This window comes from Phasianus colchicus, chromosome 18 (genome assembly GCF_987193195.1).
Source record: "Phasianus colchicus chromosome 18, bPhaCol1.hap1.1, whole genome shotgun sequence".
Classification (NCBI taxonomy): domain Eukaryota; kingdom Metazoa; phylum Chordata; class Aves; order Galliformes; family Phasianidae; genus Phasianus; species Phasianus colchicus.
In genome coordinates this window covers 1,061,728-1,089,474 of record NC_143453.1, presented here as the reverse complement: position 1 = coordinate 1,089,474, position 27,747 = coordinate 1,061,728, and the positions used below count along the sequence as shown (strand labels likewise).

The 27,747-nt window shown below is 46.8% G+C and overlaps 1 protein-coding gene across 11 annotated transcripts in view; it reads left to right on the top strand.

Annotated features, from left to right (window-relative positions):
- TBX5 (T-box transcription factor 5) overlaps positions 1-26,180 on the top strand; it is a 39,596-nt gene extending 13,416 nt beyond the window's left edge. For all 11 annotated transcript variants that reach the window (XM_090152672.1, XM_090152671.1, XM_090152664.1 and 8 more), the window contains 4 exons: positions 326-478; positions 7,750-7,841; positions 18,091-18,317; positions 25,554-26,180. In XM_090152672.1, the coding sequence (XP_090008798.1) occupies positions 326-478; positions 7,750-7,841; positions 18,091-18,317; positions 25,554-26,137 (1,056 nt within the window). In that variant the 3' untranslated portion in view covers positions 26,138-26,180. The remainder of the gene's footprint in view (positions 1-325; positions 479-7,749; positions 7,842-18,090; positions 18,318-25,553) is intronic.
- Positions 26,181-27,747: the final 1,567 nt, after the last annotated feature.

Genomic DNA, 27,747 nt, shown 5'->3' with positions numbered 1-27,747 from the left:
TTCTCACCCCTTGCTTTGTTGGTCTGCTGGGAAGATTGAGGTATCCGTGCTGGGGGTGCTGCAAAAGGCAGAGAGCCCCCTCCAGCTGTGGGAAATATGTTAGGGGCCCTAATGAGCTCCTTGGCTGTGGGGGAATGCTTCTCTGGAGAGGTTTTTCCTCCTCCATCCTTTCCGAGGAGCTCTGATGTGGGAGAATCTTTTGAGGAAGAGACTGGAGGTCCCTCTCTGCCTCCTCTCTCCATCACAAGGTTGCATGGGTTGGGAATGCATTGAGCTGTGCCCCCTCCATTCCTATGGTCTGTCCTCTCTTTCTTCCCATGCCCAGATCATCCTGAACTCCATGCACAAATACCAGCCCCGGCTACACATCGTGAAGGCAGATGAGAACAATGGCTTTGGCTCCAAGAACACAGCCTTCTGCACCCATGTCTTCCCAGAGACTGCCTTCATCGCTGTTACATCCTACCAAAACCACAAGGTGAGAACTCGTCCCGGCCTTTGCACTGGCAAACAGTGTCTCCTCTTCCTCAGTCCCTCCTGACACAATTCCTTTTGAGGTCCTCTCTACCCCACCATCATCTCCCTCACCTCCCCACTTGCCACAGTCCTGGCTCCCTCCCCATCCCTGCACTCCTCCCCGTCTGTCTAGATTTGTCCTGTCCCCGTTCCCTCTGTTATTCCTGGCAGTGCGCACAAAGCATCCAAAGAAGGGGCTCAAGGCGCGCCAAGGGGGAATGAGCTCAAACAGGATGGCTTGCTCAGAGTGGAGGCGACCAACCGAGGAAGTTGGTTTTATCTTTTTTCCCCACATCGGTCAAAGGCTGTAATCTGGTGCTGGAGAAGGGAGCTGGGCGCTCCCCTCTGTGGCCGGGACTCTGATAACCCCAGCTGGCTGTGCTCTGTCCCTTTGTTTGGGGACGGCTCCGTCCCCACCAACTGAGGGCAGTGAGACCCTGGCAGGAAGGGAGGCTCTGAGCCTGGAGTCAGCTCCTGCCGGAGCAGAACAAAGCAAAATGTATGAAAATGTGTCAATATAGACTTCCTTGGGGTGTCCCCCAGAGGGCTCCCCTAATGGCATTGAAAGCAGGGTTTTTGCTTGGACTTGCGGGCAGGTAGAATGTCCCTCTTATGCTCAACAGAGTGAAAGCATTCCATTATTTTTTCAAATGGAGAAAGGTCAGATAAGACCTTAGTTGAATTCTGGATGCTTTCCTGGAGATGTAACGGGGAAGCTCCTAAATGTGCGTGAAATGGTCGCGTTTCCTCCATCCATTGGTTGGCCAGGGAGCTGCAGAGAGCAGAAGCAGGCTGGAGAAGAAAGAGTGTCTCACCGTAACTAGGGAGAAAAGAAAATACTTCCCTGCCCTTTAAAATAGGAGCTGCTGGCACAGCCAGGACAAGCAGACTGAATCCAAGTTGAGCCATCGCCAAATTATGCCTTAAATTATAACTCCGTTGTGGATGCTATAAAATCAAGTTTAACTTCTGCTTGATGGATTCAGAGAAAGAATATAATATTAATAGAACTGGGAGTTAATAAAACAGGACATACTGCTTGCTTTAAATGCATTTCCCTATGAGAAAACAGGCCTCAATTTAATTGCTTTCCTTTGAAGAAAAATAGGACTGTTATGTAGGGGGAAAAAAATTACCACGCAAATAAAACAAAGCAAAGCAAAAACATGTAAGTACAGTAGTTTGGGAAAACTGCCATATTAGGAGGAGCGGGGATATTTGATTGTAAATCAACAACATCTGGATGATAAGGAATGACATCTGCGTATCCGTCTCTGTCAAAACACACACACTGACGAGCGCATGAATCTCTACAGACGCACACGCGCTCGCATCCCTGCAGACACATGCACATGCACACAGACACCACTACATATTTTACACACCCCCTACACATTTTACATGCTCTCACATCCCTCTCCCCCCCAGCACACACATTCCTCTCCTTGTTGCCTTGAGTCATTGGGGGAACGAGCAAAAGAATGGCTGTAGCCCCAAGATAAAGCCCCAATTGAGAAAGATAGGGCCATAAAAATAAACCAGGGAATGATCTATCCTAAATGGCATCTCCCTCCAGGGAAGGGAATAAAATCTGTACTTTGCCCCTGTGCCGAGGAGGTGCAGCACCAGGGTGCAGCTGGCGCTGGCAGTGTGGAATGGTGACGTCCATCACATGTAGGGCTGCTCGGTGGGCACAAGCCTCAGTTCTGCTGTCACAGCAGGGTGTTTTGGGGGCCAAGTGTGTTTTTGGGCTGTGCTTCCTATTGCCATAAATGATCATAGGCTTTGTCTGTAGAGCTCAGCGAGGAGGATTGGTCTGTTTGTCCATCCTCATGTGTCTCTTCCAGTGCACTACCTATTCTTACCCACTTACTGCCACCTCTTTCACTTCCACCCATTACCCTTAAAGCACCCTTCACACAGATCCTCCTGTCCATGCAATTACACACCATTATTATATAGTTATTTGTTTTACACGCACAATTTCATACACAGGTGCACACACTAATCTACACGTGTGTGCTTTCAAAAACTATGTTATACTTGCATGATGTTGTGGTATGTAATATTAATTGTATGACTCATCCATAACTGCATTCGAGTTGATGCTTACACAGCTTACAGAAATACCTGTCTGATTGCGGATCAGTCTGTTCATTTCAAGAGCACAGCTGCAATCCCAATACAGGGCTTGTGCTTATTTCCCCTGATATTTTAGGCAGCCTGCAAAGATATTTAAGCCCACTGGGCTCTCCCTCTCCCCAGCCTGCTCCCCAAAAGGAAGGCTCAGCTACGAAGAACGCTTTTGTAATGTTTTCAGTGGACTTGTCAGCAGCTGGGTCGGCCACCTCCCCTGTCACTGCAGCCCTGAAAAAAGACCCCAGAAATATTGAGGTGTTAAAATAGGTCACATGCGCATTTCATTTCCTTGCCATTTACACAATGGGTGCTTGCAATCAGGTTGATTCCCAAATATTAACTTCCCCTACAGTTAAGTACCGTTTTTCTGTAGCTTAAATCATTGTGTTACTGGTTATTAGGTACTAGCTCTCTACTTAGGACCAGGAAATGAACCCTAATAGACAGAAATAATTAAGGTTCTGCTCTCTTGAGGGTTCTTTCAAAAGCAAGAATTCACAACAATTATTCTCATTAATTTTTACAACCTACTTTCCCTGTTAGCTGGACTTGGGCTTTATATTAGTTTTCCCTCCCTCAGGATATCCGGTTTTATGCTGATTTTTTTCCCCCCAAGTTATTCATCATTCTCAGTAGCCCAAATTCCTTTCGGGTAACATCAGCACTAGCTGGGATGCTGCAGGCACCACAGTGATGTGGACAACAAGGGAAGGCTCTCTCTTCTTTTGAGGAGGGCAGCTCTGGGGCTCAGGATGCTTTATTTCAGAGATTGGATCTCCTGGTTGGATTGCAGGGAACTACATCCATCTCTTCAGGATGCTGGAGACCATGGATACGTGGTTCAGCTGATATCCCATAGAGTGCCTCAGTGTAGGGGCTGGGCCCAGCCCTGTCCCCCAGCCCGTCCCTGCTCTGCCTGGGGCCCTTGAGCTTGTTCCTTCTCTCTCTGAGGGGCCTCTGGGCACCACAGCTCTCCCCACTCTCACCCTCTCCCATCTCCTGACCTACCTCCTCCCCACCCAAGCACTGTGCAGGGTCTGTCTCCTCTTCTGTCCTTGCCTCCCAGTTCAGCCAACAGCCTCCTCAATGGGCCCCTCTGTCTCATACCAGTAGCTCTGACCAGTCACTGGCTCACAGTCCCTCCCATTTCCTTCACTGCCCTTTGGGTTCAACATTCTCTCCCCTCTGCCAGCCTTTACCTTGGGCTCTGAGTCCCCTTTCCCCATCCAGCTGCTCTGCCTGCCCCAGCCAGATGCACACAGCCTCAGCAGCCACCTTGTCTTCATCTAGTCCTTCCCTTCACACCACTCTGGTTTGGCTTCCTCCACCACTCTGACTTGGTTCCCACCTGGGGTACGTGACAGCACAGAAGAAAAAGGCTCTGTGCTTTCAAGCCTAAAGCCCAGTCTCCTGGTTACTCCCAGCACCTGTGGGGATTTTCCAAAATGCCCAGCCTTGGGATGGCTTTGGAATAGCCTCCAGAGAGTCAGAGCGGTGTATTTCCCTTTGGCTATGGTGCTCAAAAAATGTAGGACTGGTTTGATTGATAGGAAAAGAATGTAAATAGAAAGGAGACCAGAACAAACTGCTGTTGTGGAACATCTCAGCCCTAACAAAGTTTAGCGGTTAGAAATAATGGAGAGAAACCTTATCAATACAGAGTGATAGTTTGACCCTGGCTGCTTGTGAATCTGGAGACACAAACATGTGTAAATACAAGGCTGGGCAAGAACGAAAAATGCAAAGACAGTGTATTTCTTCCACCTAACTAGATGCAAAGCTCAATTTTATCTTGCTGGAGTGAGAGATGCCGTTGGAAATGTCTCAGCAGACGTGCTCTGTGGTCAGTTAGCCCAGAGAAAGGCGCAGAGGAGCGGCGCTGAGATTTCATTGGGAACTGTCGCTTCCCGTTAAAGTGAAGATGAACCCATAGGTCAGACAGGCACTGAGAAGTGCAGATTGGGAAGGCTGCACTGGAAAAGCGCTTGTCACTGAGGGGTCTGCAGCAGCACCAGCAATCAGTGGCTAAAACATAACTTTGCCATCAGTTTCTTCTAGTAACAAATCAATAAACAAAGTTCCATGTTTTTGTTGAATCTGTGCTGTGATTTAGCCCCAAGCGTTCCATCTTAATGACCTTGTGGGACGTGGCATTTATTTATTTATTTATTTTAAAATGATGTCACTGTCATTTGACTTTCTGACAGCTTTTTTGTCCCCACCCCCAACGAATTACAGTCAATTAAACAGAGTTTTGCTGTGGCAAAGCCGATCCAGAAGAAGGCAATTTCCACCCATTTGTTTGCTTTTCCACTTCTGAATAGTTTTGAACTCAGACAAAAAGCAGCCAAAAAAAATACCTTCCAGAGGCTGTTTTCTAAAGCAGATGCTCACCAGCTTGCTCTCTATTTTCTAATTTATTGCCCTTTTTTTTTTTTTTTTTTTTTTTTCCTAAAACTGTCTTAGACAGCTAGGGCTGATGCCCCGAAGTGTTATCCAAAGAACCAGTTGAAAACCCATCTGAAGGCTGTCCACTACTGAGCTCAGACCTAACTTAGAATCTTCTGTACCCCAGAGCTCTTAGATCCCTCCAGCACAGCTGATCCTCTGTTTTAGGGTGTTTGCAGTTCCAGGTGATCTACTTGGGGCTTTCTGCTATCAACACATACATTCATCCCATTGTTTTGAAGCATTCCTAAAGAGAGTTAAGAGGTTTCTCTACTAGTAAAGCAATGTTTTTGCAAGATGGAGGTCTTGTATGATATTTTGCCAACATTCTCTGGGGGACTGAAGGCTTGATTTGTCAAAAAGAGCAGTTAGCCAAGATGCTTAACTAAAGGGCTCTCATGTTGGTGTCTCCTTCTTCAGTGAGCAGAGTGAATTTGGGAATTGTTGCCCACCCCGGAGCCCGCCTGCCCTCCAGCACTCCCCATCTCCTCCCTTGATTCCAGCAGGAACACTGGGAGCTGAGGTCCTCTGTGCAGGCGCCTTGGTTAAAGAGCCTTCGGTTAGGTTGGGATGAATCCGCGCCTTTGTACGGTTGTGTGCTGGTGCCAATACTGTAAATCCTCACTCCATGAAGGACTTCTCTTATGCAAGCAAATATTGCCATTGGGTTCGGCAAGTGAGGACAACCCGTACATTTAGTGCATTTCAGAATGCAGATTAAATGGAACCTTCCACAAGTTGAATAATGCCTATTATTCACTACAGAAGTGCCACCACCTCAGCGGTGGAAACTGATAGGCAGTTACGTTGCAACATACACAGCTGTTTTCTAACAGTTTGGGGCTTTTAATTATAAAATATATCACTGCTTTACTGCTAGACAACAGCTCAAATGGCAGATTGGTCCAAATGGGTTGTTTGTTCAGCCTCTGCTTTGAAATTTGAAATGTGTGACAAAAAAAAAAAGCAGTGCCTGTTTATGTGGTGAATTAGGTCCTGACTTAATGGGAGTGCCTGTGGGGATGTGTGTACGTGGGTGATGGGGGCTGTGTGTGATTTGGGACCAAATTAGGCAAAAAAAAGTCAAGTAAACAACTAGCCTTTGGAAAAAATATGCTATACGATGAGAAAAAACAAAATGAGCTGGTCGTGCAGACACCTGGCGGGGCTTGCTATTGACACTGGGCGGGCCAGATTTCTCTCTTTGAATTTTGGCAAAGAGATGGGTCCAGTTGTGTGTGCTCGGCTTGGTGAGCATGAACCTCTCTCTGTTCTCCCGCCATCAATCTCAAGCTCTTCCCTTCCCTTTGGCCCACCGGCAGTGCGAAGGAAGGACGTTGAGCGCATGAAACTGCTCCAGGCACAGGGCTCTCCTTGCTTCTGGCCCTGCGCTTGGACTGCCTGGCAGTGACGGAGAAAGGGAAGAAGGGAAACTGCAGCCTTTGCTGCCTATGTATTTGATATAACATAAGCTGAAGGTTGGTATGGAGCTTTGCACAGAGGCTGGCCCTCTCCTCTCCCTGCAAGGCTGGTGCTCCCAGGTTGCTGACTCCGGCTGCAGACAGATTTGTTTCATACAGCAGTGAGTTTATGGCTGTGTTTCTGTCAAGCAAGCCAAAACTCATGCTGCCTTCGCTTTGCCATGCCAGCTCTTGAGGAGCAGCTGTGCAGGCTGGCTTTCAGGGCAGTGCACACCTGATCAGCTCTGCTCTGCAGAGCCACCAAAGCACTTGAGGCAAATGTGGCACAGCAATGAGAGCTCATACAAGATTAGCAGTGTGGAGGGGAGTGTTGCTGGCCGACAGGTGATATCTGCTTTAACATCAGCCTGAGGGTAAGAAAACCCATATCCTTGCCTACATCCTCAGAGGAGGTATCAGAAGGAGAGGACTGCATCTCTGTGAGCAACAGAGCTGATCTGGATTAAGGGACACTCTCTGTAGGTGATGCTTTAAATGTTTAAGTTTGATGTTGCAGGAGGACTGAAGTTAGGTGATTGAGGAAGCTAACTTCAGACTCTCAAAGTAGCCAACTAGGAGAGCAAAGCAATCTCCTTAATTTGTTCTATAATTAATTAGGAGATAAATATTCCTAATCTGTTGCTGCAAGTGTGCATCTGGGTGGGGAAGCATGTCAACTGCAGTGCTCCCAGAGTGCGAGTAGCTGCTTGCTACCAGACAGGGTAACTAGACAGGGTGAGCCTTGGCTGAGTGGGCTCTAGAATTTGAGAGTTTTTGGTTATGGTTATGCACAGCTGAGATAATATCTGTTGGTGTCAGTGAAATTTGTTTGGGTAATGCCACCTTCATCACCAGCCCTCTGCTCAGTGCAGCCCTTTCTATCTCAGCTGTAAAAAGACAGTATGGAACTTTCAGAAAGCAGCTTTCCTCCAGTGAGAATTGTGTGTGTTAGGTATGGGACAAGCCTGAGGGAAGTGAAAGGCAGTTGACAGGAGATATTTTTCCAGTCGAGAGAGCTGGAGGAAGCCCCATATGGAGTGCTCAGAGCCTGAGCTGAAGGATGACTTGAGTTCCCAAAAGTGTCTTTCCCCCACTATCTTTACTGGCCTGGGTATAATAAACAGCATCCCCTCTCTCCCTGGCCGTGCCTTGGACTTGCAATGAACCCATTGCTCTTCTCTTTCAGATCACTCAGTTGAAGATTGAGAACAACCCCTTTGCAAAAGGTTTCCGCGGCAGCGATGACATGGAGCTCCACAGGATGTCCAGGATGCAGAGGTAATGCATGCCTCCATCATGGGGATCCCCAGCCCCATGAGAGCTCTGGGCTCTGCTTTGTCACTGGTGGGTTGGCGAACAAGGATGTGGTGACAGTCCCTTCCCTGGCATCTTCTTGTGCCTTTTACATCAAGTCGGTGAAATACCTTTCCAACATGAGGCCAACATCCACAACTTTCCACTCCGGTTTTAATGCTTGGGTTGCAGAGGCAGGGTTTGTGGCCATGGGGATACAGAGCTATTGCAGAAGAGTTGGAGGATATCTTCTCCCCGGCTGGCAGTGCTGTAGAGCCAAAGGCCTCAACTCTGTTCTGAGAGCAGTTTTGTTAAGTGTTCTCCAGATGCTCCTGGAGACTTGGTGCATTGTGTTGGTTTCTCAGAGGGTCTTAGGCAGGAAGGATGTGTTTTCCTGGTCAGTCTTGGGTTCTCAAAGCAGGGATATAGATAAGGTAACTTCAGGGTGAAACAGGAAGGTGTTAGGAAATGTTGGGATCTCCAGGGCCAGGTGGCTGAAGAGGTCTTTTTGGATCTCCGTTTTGGATGTAAATAAGTAGGCTGAAACTTATGCCTAAATCCTGTTTAAAAATCCTGTTTAAAGTCCTTTTCTAAATGTCAGGCTCTGCTGGTAATTAACTTCATGCCTTTCACTTGACTTGGAACTTCATACATGTGTCAAGTTACTTCCTGGTGCAAATGTTTTGCAGGAACTTTGCCATACCCGTGATTACACCTAAGACAGATGTAGAAGCTCAGTATTTTCCATCCAGGAGATAGGAGTGTTTTAGATCCCTTATTCTTTGGGAGCAGTGAAGCTGGCTTTGAGCAGAGAGCTGTAGAGGCCCATGCCTTCTGGAAGCATCCACCCATGGGCTGCCCAGGAACCTGGAGCTGATCCCTCCAGGCTGTAAGTGGTTGCTGCTGCCTTGGGAGCTGATGTTTATGCAGATCCACGAGTCTTACAGTTGCGTGACCCATAGATCTTACAGCAAAAGGTGGGCACCAAATGATGCCTGTAATCCTGCAAATCCAGAACTTTATTCAATACAACCATAACCTTACCCAAATGGAGTGGGCAAATGTATGCTTGCGTACAACCATTCTCAGGCTCAGATCAGAAAAAGCCTGTGTGTATATATATATATATATATATATATATATATATATATATATAAAGCACTTACTCTTCTCATTCTAAGCCATCCCTGAATGTGCCTGGTGTTGCCTGCTGCCCCCCCTTCACACAGATCCTATTGGCACAATGTCTCAATATTTATTTATTTATTTATTATTTTGGGGATGCACTGCCAGTTGAAATAGCTTTACTCCCCTGGTGCCAGCCTGCCAACCTTTACTGGAACTTGAGTAGTGATGTCCCGGCACCTTTTTTTTTTTTTTTTTTTTGCTGCTAAACTACCCTTTCATTATGGCCAATGGGAAGATTTGAAGGTTTACATTCATTGTGGGGTTTTTGGAGGGGGGAGGGAGGAGGCAAAACAGTGAGGACTATTAGAAGGGCTTCATGACATATGAAGAGCATGGCACCTAGCCATGCTGAGCTTGTGCTAAAAATGGCTTGGCATTTTTCTGTGGGGCCTGTGGTCATACTCTGATGCAGAGAACAGAAGAACTTGGAATAAACACACATGCTCAGACCTGACATGGTGGAAAGGGTTAAAATCCATATCTTGATTTTATAGGATAATTTCTAATGCTTGCTTCCTTAATAACTTATCCTCTGTACAGATTACATGGAAAGAGTTTTGTACCCTTAGAAAGATGTCATTTTTTTAACAAGAAAGCAGGGTTGGGTTATTATATTATGATGAAGACCCATCCAGGGTTGTAAATACAGACAAATAAGAACTCACATTTGTGGGCTTCTTATGTATCACAACTCATAAAAAAATGTATTAATATATCAAAACATGTAGGTGATGTATATATGAGATAAATAACCATTCAGGACTGGGTATGTTAGAGAAGTTTAATCTACATTTGTGGTTTTATGTTTCATATATAAATATATATTTAAATACAATGTATGTGTGTATACACACGTGTAGTGAGGCTGTTTTCTCCACTGGCTGGCAGATGTTGGTACATCTGCTTTGGGGAAGTGATGGCTGCGTGTGCTCTCAGAGAACGTACTTTTAGGGCAGTTTCTTCATTACAGGGAAAAGAAGGTAGCTGGAAAAAAAACATGCTTTTACAAAACAGTGCACAGCCTTTAGTACTGGGAACCGGTGACCTGACATTCATCAGGTCACTGATCATCTCATTAGGGGGTGTAGCCATGGAGGGAATGAATTTTTCATGCTGAGGAAAGCCTAAGCACCTTTGTTTTCTTAACTGTGTCCTAGCTTCCAGTGCAGAGGGACATTTCAGAGCCGAGAGCAGAGCTGAGAACCCTGCCAGCAGGGTTGTGTGAGCTCAGAGCACTGTGGGTTTGAGGAAAGCCATTCCAGCCATGGTTGGAGTGTTTCCCTTCTCACCCCCATCATCTGCATGTCTTGGGGCAGTGCTGGAGAGAGGCCCGAGCCCTGAGATGTGCTCCCAGCACTGATCCTACTGTGTCCCTTGGGGCACGGACCTGGTGGCAGCAAGCGGCTGCAGACACCACCCAGAAGCAGAAACACCTGGCTGGTTTCTGGGCTCCCTCTGTGCAAAAGTGGCTTCCAGAGAGCAGAACTGCTTTTGAGAAGGTGGTGACATGAGTGTCATGTGTGATATGAGTGTAGGTTGGGCTGAGGAACCCTTCCTGCCTTGCCTGTAGTCTGGACAATGTGCTTAGAGTAAACGTCTGCCTTTCAATAGCTGGAGTTATGAGAGAAGAGTCCACCTGGACCTGAAGAGTTGTGCCTGTCAGCAGATGTGAGCACAGGACAAAAGCCCGCTTGCTGGGTCCAACATTATTTTGCTCAGCTCAGGTCTTGCAGTGGCGTATAGCAGCTCTCAGTGATGGCGATCCCTCTGCTGAACACCTCCCTTTGGCAGACGGCAGGGGGTGGGGGGAGGAAGCCAAAGTGGGGAAGGAAGACAACTTTGAGAGCCAAGTGTGAGCTCAGAGCAAGGTCTCAGGTGTCTTGTTGAGGGCTCTCCCTCCATCCCCATCCGCACTGTGGCCAAGAAAGAGCAGCACGTTGTCCTGAGCCCCCCAGGAGTGGGCGTTCTGTGGGGCGGACGTGGATGTGTGTGAGCCCAGCCCTCTCTGTGGCTCCTCTTTGCAAGACCTCTGTGGTGATTTTTCCCCCTCCGGTTTCCCAAAAGAAAAGTTAATAAGTCAGTGTAGGTAGAAAACTTCATTCAGGAGTGTCATTGAGCCTTTCAGCAGTAAATGATTTCGTTCAGAACAAATAGCCTGGAGCTTCAGAGAGATCCCAATTCCAGTGCAAACAGACTCCTGACACAAGTTCACTTCCCTCCTTTCTTTCCTGAGGCAAATGTGATCCCATAGCAGTTTCTCTGATGGGATAAGTGCTCTGGGACTACATGCTTTTTTTAACTCTCAATTTTTTTCCAAGCATGAGGTCAGGTTTTTTTGCTTTCTTGATTATTTTAGGAAAAAAATCAAACCAAACTAAGACAAAAACAAAACAAAACAAAAAAAACATACTACAGGAAAATGCATAGGGAATATGTTATACTACATCTGCATCCTGTGGTCATGCTGCAATTGAAAGGCATAAATCAGGTGAATAGAACCACGTGGTTGTGGTGCTGGGAATATCAGGCGAACTAGTTCTTTCAGATCTGTTGCTGTACTGCAGAAATCCCTTCTGGCTAGTCTGCCTGTGCCAAGGGGAATTTGGTGCAGGGAGAAAGAGCAAAATGCATAGCAGAAATCCTCCGAGATGATGAGGTCTGCATTGCAGATGCCAGTGTAGGGCTTCACCCTTAACAATTCTCCATGCGTGACAGTCAGAGGAGCTGTACTAATAGACCGTGGCTACAGAATGAGTTGGGAGATTGCATACAAGTCATGGCTTTTATTTATCTTTTTAATCTGTTATTGCCAAGAGACAGAGGGGGGAGCAGTGTCTGTGTGTCTGGGGCTAGGGCTCTGTGACAGAGCAATTCTGTTCAAATCCTCTAGCCAACTTTGCTGATCATTTGCAACTCCTATTGTCTGCTGTGATTTCTATGGGTGCTGAAGAGCTCCTGGAAATCTCAGCCCCTTGCTCATTGAAGTTGCTGCAATTAGTCCTTGAAGCTCCTCATTGGGAAAGCTTTTGAGTGGAAAGACAGTGACGTGGAAGGGTGGCTCTCAGCTCCTGTGGTGGCTGCCCTAGGCCTTTTCTAAGTGAGACCCATTGCGATGCGCTCAGCGAAGGGCAAAGCGGCAGTGTGATTCACAGATGTGGCTCAGTGCTATGGATGGCTTTTCTCCATCAAGGACCTCGAGCCGTAGCTTGCTTCCTTTGGCATCAGTCGACAGTAATCTTTGGAGCTATTCCAAATATTTCCTGGTGTAACTGAGAACAGAAACTGGGCCAGACTCATAGAATATACAAACAGTGCCATGATTCAGAACTGGTACAGTAGAGAAGATGGTGCATTTTTGCTTGCCTGTAGAGTAAATGGATGAGCCTCTAGGCTCTAAAAATGTGATGTACCCCAACTTGCTGATATCGTGTTGGACTGATGGGCCCTGTTCTGTCTCCTGCAAGTAGGACTCAGTCCACCACAGACAACCTCGCTCTCCTCGCATCTTCTCCTTGCATCTTTACATCCACTTTCATTTCCCATCTTCCATCACTGAAATCTCCCAAGGGCTACATACTGTCTGAAGCATTTTCAGTGCGAGATTTAGGGTTGTAACATCTGTTGGAGAGACGATGTTTTCCTCCAACAAACGTCCCTGAGGAAAGTTTCCTGGTCAAAACCCCGGTGGAAACCATAGGCTTGAACTGCATTCTGTAGAATTTGATGAGATTCAGATGAAATCCAGAATAAGACTGTGGATTTCACTGGAGGATATCTACCGTTCTTTTAAAGTGAGATATTCACAGGGTATTGCTATTTCCCCCACTGCTCGATCTGTCCATCAGGACCTGACCTGCAGAAGTTCTGCCCAGCACTGATGCCTGCTGATGCTGCCTCTGGACAACGTCCATTTTCCTTACTCTCCTGAGTTCCTGTTACATGAACAGCAGTATTTGTCTGTGGCACTCAGCTTTTCATCTACCTGAAGATGAGAGCTCTGGATTTCTAGAAATTTCTCTGTTGGTTCTTTGGGTTCGTTGCAATGGACTCTTTGTGCTGCCCTGAGTGACAGGGGCATTGGTACCTAACACAGATGTTCCCCCAAAACAGCTGCGTTGGGCCCCTCTACATGCTGGTGAGAAGGTCAGGATGTCTGATGTGTTGGTGAAGGCTGTTGCTGTGAACAGCCTTCCATACTTCTCTGGATATTTGGACTTATTTTAGTAGACATCCAGTCCGGGGCATCATTTTCTGTGGGACTAGTCTGCAGTCCCCATGCAGAGAGAGCTCATTTGATCTGCGCTAAGACTGAAGGAAGTACTCAGTAGTCCCCCTCCCTATAAGTCCTCTCACGCTGTAGATTATCCACCTCAGTCTCTCCAGACAGTCTCCTGAGAGAGGTTTGGTTTTATTGCAGTGTTTTGGAAATAAGCTGAAATGAATGCACAGTGACAATTGGCAATTGTTTGCTGGTATTTTTTTTTTTCCTGGGAGATGTTATACTTATTGCAGTCACTTATGTTCTCTTCCTCTCTATATCTTGTGTGGCTTACTTTCATTTCTTTCCTACTCTCAAATCTCAGCAGGAAGGACAAAAATTGGTAACTTGGGTAATACAAAATCAAATAACTTTGAGTTGTATTTGCACATCTGGAATAAGGGTCTGATCCTGCATCACTGCATCCATTAGTGCTGAGTGGATGACTTAAATCTTATGATGCTTTAGAAAAAGAGAAGAGGGATCTGGTATTGGCCACTGATACACCATAGGTCAGCCTTGAGGGTAGGAATTGTCATCACAAAGAAGTTGTAGACGGTGCTGAGCAAAGAGGCTCCAAAGGATACTATGAAAACATGGCAGCAACCAACCATGGGGAAATCCTCTTCCATCTCATGTCTCATCCTGACTTCGATCATACAATATCTCTTATTGTATGATCTTTGGGACTTGGTACTTAATGGCTATTTTGTGCCCTCGTTACTGTTAATACAACAGCTCTGAAAAGCCTGGTACCCATTGCTTTGTTGCCATAGTAGAACATACTAGAACCTGCTTAGGGCCACTAGCGACTGGATGTTGCAAGACAGAAGATTCCAAGTTATAAACTGAATGTATGGAGGGATTTTTAACTTTTTGTTTTGACTTATAAATTAGGGAACTCCAAGTCTGCACATGAAAATATGTTGAAAATTCACTATTCTTTTGCAACACAGCGATTAGCAGGAAAGTGAACTGGATGCCGTTCTGTGAAGATATACATTTATCATTTTCCACAGATTTTATTAGTGTGCAGAGGCCAAAGGGGTTTATGACTCTAAGATTACAAAACCTTCTTGAACTTCCTCCTCTGAATCCTTCCTAGATACGAATTGGTGGCATAAGTGACCTCATGTCCTGGTGAGGGTGTCATTTGGCCGGGAAAGGGGGAAGATGCCATGAGGTGTGACAGTGGGAAGGAGTTTGCTAATCTCACCTGGCAGAGCTCGTTCAGTGCCCTGCACAGCACTCCTGCTTCCTCCCAGTCCTCCTCTGCTGTCGTAATACACGAGCTTTGGTAACCAAACATTCATCAACACTAACTTGAACTCACTTAAAGTGTATCAGTGACATCTCCTTCCCTCGTAAATTCTTTCCCAAATAAAAATTTTTTGTTCTTCTAATTTTTTTTTTTTTTTCCCCTTCTAAAATGTAGTCCATTAATGATCCCATATAGAATCAAGCTCATGCTTGTTCAGGAACAGCAATCTATCTCTTACTATGCAGACAACCTCCTGTCTTGCACAGTAGTCAGTCCTTCCAACTTCTCTGCCATTTTCTTCGGACAGCAGTAATTCTGGACACAACAAGCATTGTGTGCCAGCAGTGAATGAAACCGTTAATTCTATTAAACTGTGGATTTAAACAGGGTTGCAACTGGCTATTCTGGGATTAGTGACTTTTAGGTATTCACTGGGGAAAAAAAAAAAAAAAAGATGGATTTTTGAAGACCAAAAGGCAATCTATAGTTGTAGCCATGCATACTGTGTATTGTGTTCTTGGAAATAGTACAAACGCTTCAAGATGACTGTAGTGTTACAATGCACCAAAGCAATATCTTTCTTAGAACTCAGAGCTTGTAAGGAACAGAGGAGTACAAATATAGAGAGAATTGCCTTTGATGGTAGGGAAAAAAGCGAAAGGAAGAGAATATTTTTAATATTTAGTTTCCTGTCTCTCACTCCTCAAATTGTTAATTTTGGGGGCAAAAATAACACCCGATGCGTTTGACTGAAATGGAAATATTTCTGTCTGAAGAGAAGTCCCTGTCCTAACTCCTGGGAAGAGAGATGTGGCGTTTCCAACTGCTCTCCTTCCAGCACATGTCCTGCCATGCCATGGAGCACCATGCTCCTCTGGCAGTCACAGAGGCTGTGGTTTCCCTGGGAAAAGCAGTTGGAAAGGAACTAGTGCTCAACAGGAGTATGGGACCCTGACACCAACTTTGCTAGGTAAAAATATTGCAGCTTAAGGCACATAGCTCCTTTAGAGAAAGAAAATATCTCTTATTAATAAAAAACAATTAGTTCTCTGTAGTGACAGAGAAAGCACTGTTATAGGTGAGCAGTATCAGGGTGAGGGCTGCTTCTCTGTGTTCATATGATGCTTTGCACAGCAAGAGCATGATGCAAGTGGAGGTCCCTGTGAACTCCTGTGAGAGGTTATTGGAAGAAACACCTGCAAAAGGGCATCCAATACCTCCACCCCAGAAGAAGGGAGAAACTGTGACAGCATTCAGCTTTGATGTCCTCCAAAAGAGTCACAGTCAGCATGGTGTGACATCAGCCCACAGTGTGTCCCTCCTCTGTGGCAGCTCATAGGCACTCCACTGGGGAAACAAAGAGGACTTTGTCATCTGAGTCTGGGGAAGAGGAGGCTGAGGGGAGACCTTATTGCTCTCCTCAAATACCTGAAAGGTGATTGCAGAGGGAGTGGGGTTGGTCTCTTCTCGCTGGTGACAGGTGACAGAATGAGGGGAAATGGCCTCAAGTTGTGCCAGGGGAGATTTAGGAAAAAACTTCTTTACAGAAAGGATGGTTAATAACTGGAATAGGCTCCCCAAGGAGGTGGTTGAGTCACCATCCCTGGATGTGTTTTAAAACCATCTGCACATGGTGCTCAGGGTCATGATTTAGAGGAGGGTTGTTGGGGTAGTATGGTCAGGTTGTGGTTGGACTCGATGATCTCTAAGGTCTTTCCCAACCTGAGCAATTCCATGATTCTATGTTTCTATGATTTCTGGGAGAGGTGGAGCTGAGGAAGAACGAATCAGTCAGTCCACGTAGCAGTCTCTGATCAGGGAGCAGAGTCAGCTTTGGGCATGTTGTCTCCTTAGAAGGGAAATGTGAGGATGGCAGCTTTGGGCATTGTGCTGGTACTGTTTCCATGAAGATCCATATGTGAAGGTGGAGCATGGCAAAAGCAGACAGCTCAAAGCTATAATCTGCAATGGAAACATAGGTGCTGGCTGCCCACTGGTGAAGAGGTTTTCTGAAGCATACAGCACCTCCTGGCACCCATTACTGCCTTGTGCACCCGAAGAATGAGTCCCCATTTCCTCCCACATTCCTACCAGCCCACCTCTCTTTCTGTTCACCATGCACAGCCTGGAATTCACTTTTAGGCAAAAAGCTGCACGGTCGGTTAGCTGTGGGAAGGAACTGCAGGGCTGGTGGGGGAAGAACCCCACCTTTGGTGTAGGCTTGGCAAGTCACCAGTGCCTGGGGTTTGGAAAATATTTGTGGCACAATGAGAAACACATTCACTTGGTTTTGAGCTCCTGGGTGAGTTTCCCCTCTATAATAGCTCTGTTGCTAATGGTTCTGGCAGTCACCACAGCAGTGGTTTGGATGAAAGCTCCCTGCTGAGAGTAGGTTTATATAATTGGTATTGTTAAATTTTGTAAATAAGTTCTGAGTTGTTGCTGTGATAGGTCCTCTCTAAAAGGCCTAAGAGGAGATTCAGGGCTCCTCCTCCATACATATGTGGCCAGGCGAGCCCGTTCAAGATGGGATTGGAGGATCCACCCTTGGGCAGGTGAGCAGGGCACCTTGCAGGCCATCTTGCTGCAGAGATTGTGACTGCAAAGAGGAAAGTTGTGTTGTGATCTGGGTTCCTGTTCAGACTGCTCTGAGCCCAGCAAGTCCTTGGGTTCAGCAAATGCCTGGCCATTGTAGAAGCAGAGGAGGTTAGTGCCTCACCTGAGGTCTCTGGTCTCTGAGCTCCCCTACTCTTTCCTGTGGGAATAATCTTGTCCTGCCAGATGTTGCCAGTGTGCTTGGAGAAATGCCTCTAAAACATTGCACACTTGTAGGAGAGGGATTTGGAGCCCCTGTTGGTGAAGCACCACTGCTTCAAACCAGATTTCAAAACAAGGAAACAAACCACACTTTCCACCAGTGTTCACCCTCCTGGAGTGGCTCTGCTCAGGCATATGGCTCCTTGTGATATTTTATTTCTCTGAGCACTCTGGGAGTGAGCTTGTTCTCTGGTCCAGAGATCCCCATTCAGGACAACCAGGCTGGAGGAGCCTGGGGAAAAGGAATGGGGACAACAACCACACAGGGAAAAAGTACACCTAAATATTTAATCCAGCTTCACATCAGTTTGATTCCCTGTAAGCAACTTGGCAGAAATGAGGTTTTTATTTACATATATGCTCATATATTTTATATAAATCGGAAGTGATTCATAAATGCCATCATATTGTGTACATATAAATTTTATGTATTTTGCTATGACTTCATACATCTATCTTATGTGTGTGTAAAATAATAGTGGTGAAGAGGCAAGAATACAAAGAGAAAGAGACCAAAAGGAGAGCAAGAGAGGAGAGAATGCTGCAGTGACAACGTGTGATGGGGCTGCAGTCTCCTGGGAGGGGCGTCTCTTTCTCTGAAAGTCTCATTAACACCATGATGCTAATGTGCTGCCTTCACTTATTAATTCACTGATCTATTTATTAATTGATTGCTTTTCTTTTTTGTTTGTTTGTTTGTTTGCTTTTAGTAAAGAGTACCCGGTTGTTCCCAGGAGCACAGTGAGACAGAAAGTGTCCTCCAATCACAGCCCCTTCAGTGGTGAGACCAGGGTCCTTTCCACCTCCTCCAACCTGGGCTCCCAGTACCAGTGTGAGAACGGGGTGTCAAGCACCTCCCAGGACCTGCTGCCACCTGCCAACCCCTACCCAATCTCCCAGGAGCACAGCCAGATCTACCACTGCACCAAGAGAAAAGGTCAGACCTTCAATACTGCTTCTTGTGACTTTCCCCTTCCCTAGCATGACTGTGCCCATTACTTCGTAGTGCTCTCTTGCTGTGGGATGGGAGGCTCTGGCTTGCTTTGTGGTGCCTCTTGAAGGTGGGCAAGGGCTGAGTGCTGTGCAATGGAAGTGGGGAGCAGCATGGAGTAGGTCTAGAAAACTCTTCTCACCAGTGGGAGCCTGGATTCTTTCCTCTGCCCTGGGCTGAGAACAGCTGCTGGCACCTTCCACCCATGGTGAATCCACATTTGGCAAGATAGCTGGTGCCAGAGATAAAGTTGACTTATCTGACTCTGTAGCCCTCAGACAGGGTTAATCTCTGAATGTAGATACCTTGACAGCTTGGATTTTGTGGTTTTTGTCTAAAAGTCTCACGGCTGGAAGACATTTGTCCATATGCAGAAAGCATTTCCACTTAAATGCTCAGTCTAATGAGCGGGGCATGGGATTGAAAATCATGATATCCATGTTCATTCCCCTCTGGCGTGACTGACCTGCTTTGACAGAGCTTGAGGGATCACACTGTGAGTGCTTTACACTGACTGCTCAGCTCGTCCTGGCGTGAAGAGCCCGGGGTACCAGCGGGATAATTGTTCTCAGGGAGGAGCAGGCACTTTGCAGGCTCTCCCTTCCCCTCCCAGAGCAATGGGTGTGCCCAGATGCAGAAATGTTTCAGGACTGGGAAAGCAAAAACATGAGATCAGGCCTAGACCCTCAGAGAAAAATAGGGAATTTGCACGGCAGAGTGTTATGGGATATGCAGGAGGTTGTGGCTGCCTATCCGGTTCACTTTTCTCCAGGATTTGGACTTGGTGCAAAGGAAAAGCCAAAAGGAGACAGCAGGCACTGCAGCATTTGGCTGCACCATGTACTGCTCCAGCCCAGTAGCCTCTTCCTACAGCAGATATCTTCCTGCTTCCCTGGAGGGTCCTATCAGCAAGCCACATGCCATTATTTTTAGCATCCTAACCCCAGGGCACTGGGATGTGCAGTGCAGACTCAGGGTGAAAGTGGCAGATGCCAGGAAGTGCTGGCAGATGGGACAGTGGAAATAGAGGTCTCACCCTTGGTAAGTTCTCCAAGTATTGTAGCATCACATCTGTGGACATACATGTATATATGCAAAACAAAAATCACTGAGAAATCTTAATATTTTCATGTTGTGGAGCTGAGCCAAACAGTGAGAAATGGAGGCATAATTTTCTGAGTCTTCCAGCTGGTGGGGTGACCCTGATTCTCATACAGCCAATATCCAAGCTGTGGTGGGAAGAGAGCAGCCAAGTAGAGAGTAAGGAAAAGCAGTGCCCTTCCAGAGTGTCCTCTGAGGCCTGAGTGAGCTGTACCACCCTTGCTCCTTCCATCCTGCTGCAGAATGATGGGTGCAAGCTGCTGGGACGTGGTGGGACTGCCACTAAGCCCTATGTTGGAAGTGGGACAAGAGGTCACCGTGGCCCTTGGTGTCTCAGCTTGAGATCCAGCCTCGGTGCCCTGGAAGCTGAGCTTTTGATGTTCCTCTTCCCCTCCACTGAAACTGAACAAAACAAGCTGACTCAAATGGCAGCGGCCCTTCAGACAATCTGCATGTTCCTGCACCACAGGGCAATTCATCATTTGCCTCCACATTGTAAAGTGATAAGGAATCATCTGAGGTTTCCTTCCAGTTTTGGGATTCCCACTAAGTGGTGTCTCCATGGGTGGTTTCCCTCAATCCCTCAATTATCTCACTTCCTCTTATTGTCACAAGAGAGACGACTATCTGCCCCATAATAAGCTCCCCAGCCCCTTCTGGCCTGCGTGGCCCTTGCAGAAGTGCAGGAGACTGGCCAAGCGCGTCCTTGTCTGTAGGGCCGACGGCTCCTCATTATCTCCACGATGGCTTGAGTGGCACAAGCAGTTAAGGCCTTTTATCAAAGCCGCCAAATGCTTTAATCAAAGAGAAGCAGCGTCCTGTCCGATACCACCGCCTTCTTCCCCAAGCTGTGTGTCTCAGGAGCCTGAGCCTCTGCTCTCCTTGCTGTGCTTTTTCCCCTCCCATGCATGCAGCAAATCGAAAACAGTCATGGGGCTTAAAGGAAAGAAACACAAAGTTAATGGGAAACAGAGAGCCAAAGTCAGCTGCCAAGCAGCGCTTTGCAAAGTGAAATTAATTAAAACAACAACAACATCAACAGAAACTGAGGGATGAGCAATTCTTCTCAGATAAATCAGAATGTGATCCAAGGTTTCATCTCAAATGCAGGCTGAGCGTGGCACTTTCTTATAGCGCTGAACAGGGTCTGCATTAAAATAGGGGAAATAATCTTGTCTATTATATTTATCTTCCTCTTGCAACCTCTTCTCCTTCAGTGAAATACCAAACTCTTCCTCTTATCCTGCTTTCCTACTGCAGTCTCTCTGCATATATTTTAATAAGTCTTTTCAGTGAAGAAAAAGTGTAGGTAGGAGTGTGTGCAGTCCCAGTCAACTCCTCAAGCACTGGATCTTCTTCAGTCAGATTAGGATTTGTCTCCAGCAGATGATTTCCTTCTCATGAGGCTATGGTTATGGATAAGTGCTTCTAGGGGCAGAGGGCAATCTGGCTGTGTTTGAGACCAGTTGGTGTCTATATCTTCTGTAGCAAATACCAGCCCTGCTTTCTAAGATAGGCTCTTGGATACTGCTCCATCCAGCTTTGACATCTCATGGTGTTTCTTTGGAGCCCTTCTAATCAGGAGGGTGACTCTTCATTTTTGCTTGGTAAAGAATGGGTCTGTTTGAGCAGTTAAATGGCACCTTATTCAACTTCTCCTTTCTTGGTGACTTGAGACCAAGATTTCACTCTGTGGTTGACAGTGTTGTTCTTAGCTGTCAAGTCAAGATGGATTCACTCTGTAGATCTGATATGGAATTGCATTAGGGGAGAGCAGCAGGGATGTTATCTCTGAAGGCTCCTCTGTCTCAGGGAGCAGAACCCCTTCTGGGTGAGGAAGGAAGGACACATCCCAGAGCACCAATGTGGCAATTCCTGGTGCCTGGGTGGGAACGCGGGGTCAAGGCATTGGGAATGACCCCAGTATGATGTGACAGGTTGCTGCTCCAAGCACTTTTTGAACATGCTGAATGCTAGGGAATAGCAGTCCTGAAGGCTTGGATTGTCCTGTGTTGAATCCTAGCTCCAGACTGAGATTGCCTATGGCATTTCACATGGACTGCTCTGGGATGGATGGATGAACTCTACAACTGTGTCTTCCTAAGGAGTGTCCTCATCTCTTGATGTGGATTTTTAGGTTGCAACAAAGATCTGTTAAAGCTTTGCCTTTTCTCTAGTTTTTCTCCATTTCTTCCTGTCTCACTGATGTGCTTGAGAAGCCCAAAAGGACTTGCCAGAAGGCAGCTGGCTTTCTGACCTTCATTTTAGCCCCACATCCCAACTAGGGCATCAGGGCTTGTTTTCCCTTGTGTTATCCTCTCTCTCAGACTTCCTGTGAACTAAAAAGTCATCCCTCTAAACCTCTGCTCCCTCCCAGCCTTACACAATCCCAACCACTTGGCAGATTTCTGGGATGCTTGTGATGCTGAACAGGAGGCGACTGGAACAGCTTCTCCCAGGGGAGGTTATAAAAGTTGTCATGTTGGCACTCTGAGGGAGAAGAGGGATGCGGCAGAATCCACCGGCTCCAACCAGCAAGAACTGTGTCGTTCATCCACTCAGCTTGGATGTGACCCTGCCCATGGGAAAGTATATATCACTCATCTTCTTCTTGTTCTGCTGAGGTTGGTGGAGATGCAGCAGTGTCTTTCTCCTTTTTCCTCAAGAACAGGCACTGTTAGGGTAGGCCGACCTTTTACCAAGCTGATTTCTCCCTCATCATGGGGAGATGGGATTTCTTTCTCTTGGAAAAGCTCTAGGACCAAGGCTGAATAAAAGCCAGCTGTAGGATGACCTTCTCATACTGCCAGCATTTTAGGAGTTGCAATGAGTTGGTCAAGCCCCGAGCTACCTCACAGCCAGAGGTGTCTGCAGCCTGGGAGGATGCAGCAGATGTAGCTCAAAGCCTGGAGCAATGGGCTGCAGAGGAGCCTGCCTCCGAGGTAGGATATGTTCACGAGGCCAGTGCTGCTTCATGCAGACACCCCACTGCCTCACCAGGCGATGCTTTCTGTGCCTCTGCAGGCAGTACCAGCCATTTGCTGCCTCCAGCTTCTGGTGCTGTTTTTTTTCTTTTTTTTTTTTCTGCCCCATATCTCTTTCTGTTGTGTTCCCCTGCAGTGCAATGCAGCCACTGCAAGCAGTGTGACTGCTAACATAACTGCCACGGCCACAACACATTTTAGGTTTCATGTCCCAGGACGTATGACTTGCCCTTTAGGGATGCACATTTTGGTTGAGTCCATCCTTTTCTTCTTTGACAGCCCTCGTTGGCTTTGTACCTTGTGATTGGCTGTTCCCGCTCATGTTAGATTCAGATGAGAAACCAGAATGGGCAAAACAACAGCGTTAATGATAATCAGCCATTGTCTGTCCCTCATAAAGTTGGGACGAACCTACTGTAATGTCTGGGAAGCGCGAGAGAGCTTTAGAAACTGAAACATTTGGGTCCCATTCTTCATTGTCCTCTATCCCAGGGAGATGAGTGTCATGAATTGGAAAGGAGCTCTCTTTTGCAGGGGATTTGCACCAGGAGAAGAGGTGGGCCCTAGGTACCCTGAAGTCCAGAGATTTTACAAGTTTGCATTTCATTTCAAATAGGTCTAATCCTGGAATTGGGAAAATTCTATTTAAAAAGTCATTTGTGTGGTATTTACAATCCAGCTGGAAGTAGTAAATACCGGAAATCTTGGAACTGCTTTTGCTCTCATTCAAGCTCCTTCATTAGATAGATCATCTAAGAGGGAGCCAGTTTCCACGCATTCTGCAGGCTCCATTTTCCTTGGATCCACTTCTGGCAGCTTCCCCTGCTTGGCAGAACCTTCTGCTGTTGGAGATTTGTGCAGTATCAAGGGGCTGCTCACGAGAGCTGGTTGCCACCCCTGGCTTCCAAGAACAGTAATGAGCACAGAGAATGGTCAGCATCTCCCAGAGGTGCGCCACCAGGAAAAGGACAAGGGGGGGCTGCTAGGGAACCAGCATCAAGAAGCAAAGCCAGAGCAGAGCAGGTGTTTATCCACTATGCCCTGCTGAAGATGTGAGAGAACCTGCAGGAAGAGGATTGTGGGCTGGGGATCCAATGCCCAGGCTCTGGAGCAGATGGCATTGGCTCTGAGCTGCCCAGGATGGAAATGCCTCTTCTTTTAGCACTGTGAGAGAGGTGGAAAAGCAGTAGGAAGAGGGGCTGGGGGGCAGGCAGGCACTTTTAAGATGGGCTGTGATCCTCTGTTAACATCCTCTTTGGAGGTAGGTACAGTCCCCTTAAAGTCCTTAAGAACTGGAATAGCCGTGTCCTTCCCACATTTGACATCAGTGAGCATGGGTCTAGAAAGGACAGCAGAGAACTTGCTAGAGCTCATAAAGAAGAAGAGGCAGCTGTAGGGCTTCCACTCTTGTGCTGTTTGGTTTTGTTTTCTTCTTTCCACCTGCAATGCATTCTGGAAGCAGACCTGTGACTGCAGCCCTGCCTGGCTGTGCTGCAGCAGGGAGTGGAACGTCTGGGCTCAATGGAAAAATCAGCAACCTCAGGTTGTAAGTCAGGCACACTTCAGCACAATGGAAAAACAGGGTTTGACTGTTTTGAGCTTCATACTTAAAAAAATAAAATAAAATAAACAGTCAAACCCCAAGCCAGCAGCTTCTAATGCCAGCAGAGTAATGCGGTTTAATGCTGAAAATTTTATTAGCAGAACAATGCTTCATTTTACAAGACATTGTTTTTCCACCCCAGCGTTCTTATTACTCAGTGGTGGGTTAAGGATCCAAAGCTTTTAGGCTGTGTGTAGAAGCTAGCACTCCGACTGGTACTGCAGATGTTCCTTTTCTGATGGACCACGCTCAGAACCAGGACTCACAGCTTTCATCACCTTCACCTATACGACAAACCCAATCAGAAGTGAGAGCAGTGATACACTGCTGCACCCACGTACCATTTTGGCTGTGCCAAAGGTGCTGTTTCAATATGTGGCTCTCCTGCCCTTTGGTGCCTATATGTGCTGGCTGCACTGGGCGGGCACCTGAGTGAGGTGATGGGTTATATTACAAGCAGAGCGGGTGCAGCTTCCAAGAGGAATATATGGCTGCTTACAGTAGTAAGGGTTAATTCTTGGTGGTATTCTTTCCAATGTTATGCCTTTAGATGGAGTGCCATATTCTGCTTGCACCGGGAATCCTGCTCTTAGAGCAGGAGCACCAAGCTAACATGGGTCAGAATAAGCTCTCCCTTCCTTTCCTCACTGACCTTAAAATCTCTCAGTGAAGCTCTTGTTCCTGGGAACTCTGCCATCCATTCCAGCAGAGCTGGATTTCATTTGATGACCCTGTGAATGAATAAATAAGTGCATATTCATTTATTCATTTTACTCCCTCTAGTGATTTCACCTACATTGTTTATCTCCTTCCTGCTGTTGGCACAGAGATGCTGCAGGAAACAAAGGGCTCTGCAAGCTGTGCCTTGTTTGGAGAAAAATTCACTTTTTCATTTTGCTTGGCCCCAGCACGCAGCCCTGCATGGATTTATGTGCCCCTTGGCACAGCTGAAGGCTGGGGCTGTTCAATCTGATTGCCTCACCTCTGTCATAGCTGGTGCTCTCACAGTAGAATTTTTATTGTTTCACTTATCACAGAAGTGTATAATTGTATAAGCTTTTAATTAACAGCATCAGCTCTGAGAATGGGGATGTCTATTAGAGTGCTGTGATGTGCTGGCAGCCAACAGAGATGAGTTTGGTGTCATGGGGTATCACCAGAAATAATACTTCTCAAGATCCCTTCTGCATCTTATAGCATTGCTTCTCCTCCCAGAGCTCCCAGCTAATCCCTCCCTCCCCAGCCCAGCAGGCACGATGAGCTGCTTCAGTGCGATCTGTTCAGGACAGTCCCAAGGAAGGGATGTGACAGCACTGGGAGATGCATCTGCAGCAGAGAGACTGAAGCTAGATGGTCGTTAGGGCACGTCTGCCTCAGCCTTGCGTGGGCTGTGCCCTTGGTAGAAGGAGGATGGTCCTGGCAGCCTGCAGAGAGGGAGGTTCAGTTGAGGGCATGGCATTGTTGTTTGCTAACAGGAGTTTTCTCTCCCAGCAGATGAGGAATGTTCCACCACCGAGCATCCCTACAAGAAGCCCTACATGGAAACTTCACCAGCGGAAGAGGATCCTTTCTACAGATCCAGTTACCCCCAGCAACAGGGACTGAACACTTCGTACAGGACTGAATCAGCCCAACGCCAGGCATGTATGTACGCCAGCTCTGCTCCCCCCACGGACCCCGTGCCCAGCCTGGAAGACATCAGCTGTAACACGTGGCCCAGCGTGCCATCCTACAGCAGTTGCACAGTGTCTGCCATGCAACCCATGGACAGGTTACCCTACCAGCATTTCTCTGCCCACTTCACCTCAGGGCCTCTGATGCCCCGGCTCAGCAGTGTGGCCAACCACACGTCCCCCCAGATAGGAGACACCCATAGCATGTTCCAGCACCAGACCTCGGTTTCTCACCAACCCATTGTGCGGCAGTGCGGACCTCAGACCAGCATCCAGTCCCCCCCCAGCAGCTTGCAGCCCGCAGAGTTCCTCTATTCCCATGGTGTGCCTCGAACCCTCTCGCCCCACCAGTACCACTCGGTGCACGGCGTGGGCATGGTGCCAGAGTGGAGCGAGAACAGCTAACGAGGCAGTCGATGGAAATGGGAAAAAAATAAAATAAAATAAAATAAAATAAAATAAAATAAAATAAAATAAAATAAAATAAAATAAAAGTGGAGGGGGAAATAAGAAAAAGAAAAGGGAAAAAAAATCCAACACACCATCGATAACAAAAATGAGAGTGTTTTGCAAGACTCCTTTAAGCGAATGTTCACCGTCAGCACTCAAGAGGGATGGACACTGACCGTGCCAACGGTTGGAAGCACAGATGGAGCACTCACAGCACGATGTGCCCCCCCAGTGCTTTGGTTCTGAAGGCAAACCAGGGGAGCAGAGCGCAGCCCCCACGTCCCCCCCATCACTGTCGCTGCCACAGCCCTCCCCTGTCCGGCCTTCCCCTGCTCCTCTCCTTCCCAAAGGGACGTGTGACTCCTGCTGCCTTTCTCAACATGGCCAGAGTGCAGGGATGAAAACAACTATGATGTTACTTTTTTTTTTTTTTTTTTTTTTTTTGTGGTGTTGATGTTGGCAATGTTATATAATAAATAATAATATATATATACATTTTCTTTCCATTTTCTCAAAAAAAAAAAGAAAAAAAAGAAAAGAAAAGAAAAAAAAGAAAGAAAAAAAGACACCAGCCTTTTTTTCCTATTTTTCTTTTGTTTTTCTTTTTTTTTTTTTACCAAGGGTGGAATTTAGAGTGGTGTTCTTTTTTTTTTTTTTCCATTCGTATGGTCATCATCACTCTTTGATGGCAAAAATGTGCTTTGAAATAAGAAAATAAGAAAGCCAGGCACCTACCTCACCTACCTCGCCCAGGTGATTTACTGTGAGTGGGACCCCACTCCCCCAAAACATCACATCCCTAACACACAGCCAATGAGCAGCACCTTCCCACCGCTGCCAATCCCTCATCCCTCTCACCTTCCCCATCATCTCCCATCTCCCATCTCCCAGTCTCTCAGCCCACCAGCTGCCCCACAAACAAGGGGGTATTTCCCATTTGGAAGGGCCCACTGCCTGATTGCTGCTGGTGCTCTGCAGCTCATGGAATGGGAGGAAGGGAAGCAGGGAAGGAGAGTGTGCAGGCAGAGAGAGGAGAAACGGCATTTGGAAAATCGATAACCATGATTATTTTATCAAAAATTCTTTTTCATCCTCTCTCTCTCTCTCACACAAAAAAAAAAAAAAAAAAAAAAAGATACATGGCTGGGTATGCTGAGCTATTGAGTGCGTGTATTTTAACAAAGCAGAAAATGGACATTGGGAGGCGGGGGGGGGGGGGGGAGGCAAGAAGAATAGGAAGAGCAAATTCATGTAATGTCTGTGCAGGGCTCTTCAAGTGTCATATTTCCTGGTACTGTTTATTTATGGAGGTTGGAGTAAGTCCTCCTGTGTTACAAAGCCAGCAAAGCTGACACATAGTGTTCAGTTTATAGAAACTGAATTTTGCTTTCTCTTCTTTTTCTTCTTTTTCCTCTTCCAAGCTGTTCCCACACTCTATATAATTTATATATATTTTTTATTAAAAGTAATTCTAACCACCAAAGCTATACCTGTGTCAGCAAAGTAGAAACATGGGTGTGAGTGCGCAGGAATGCGTGTGTGCGTGCAGGAGGGACCCAGACAGA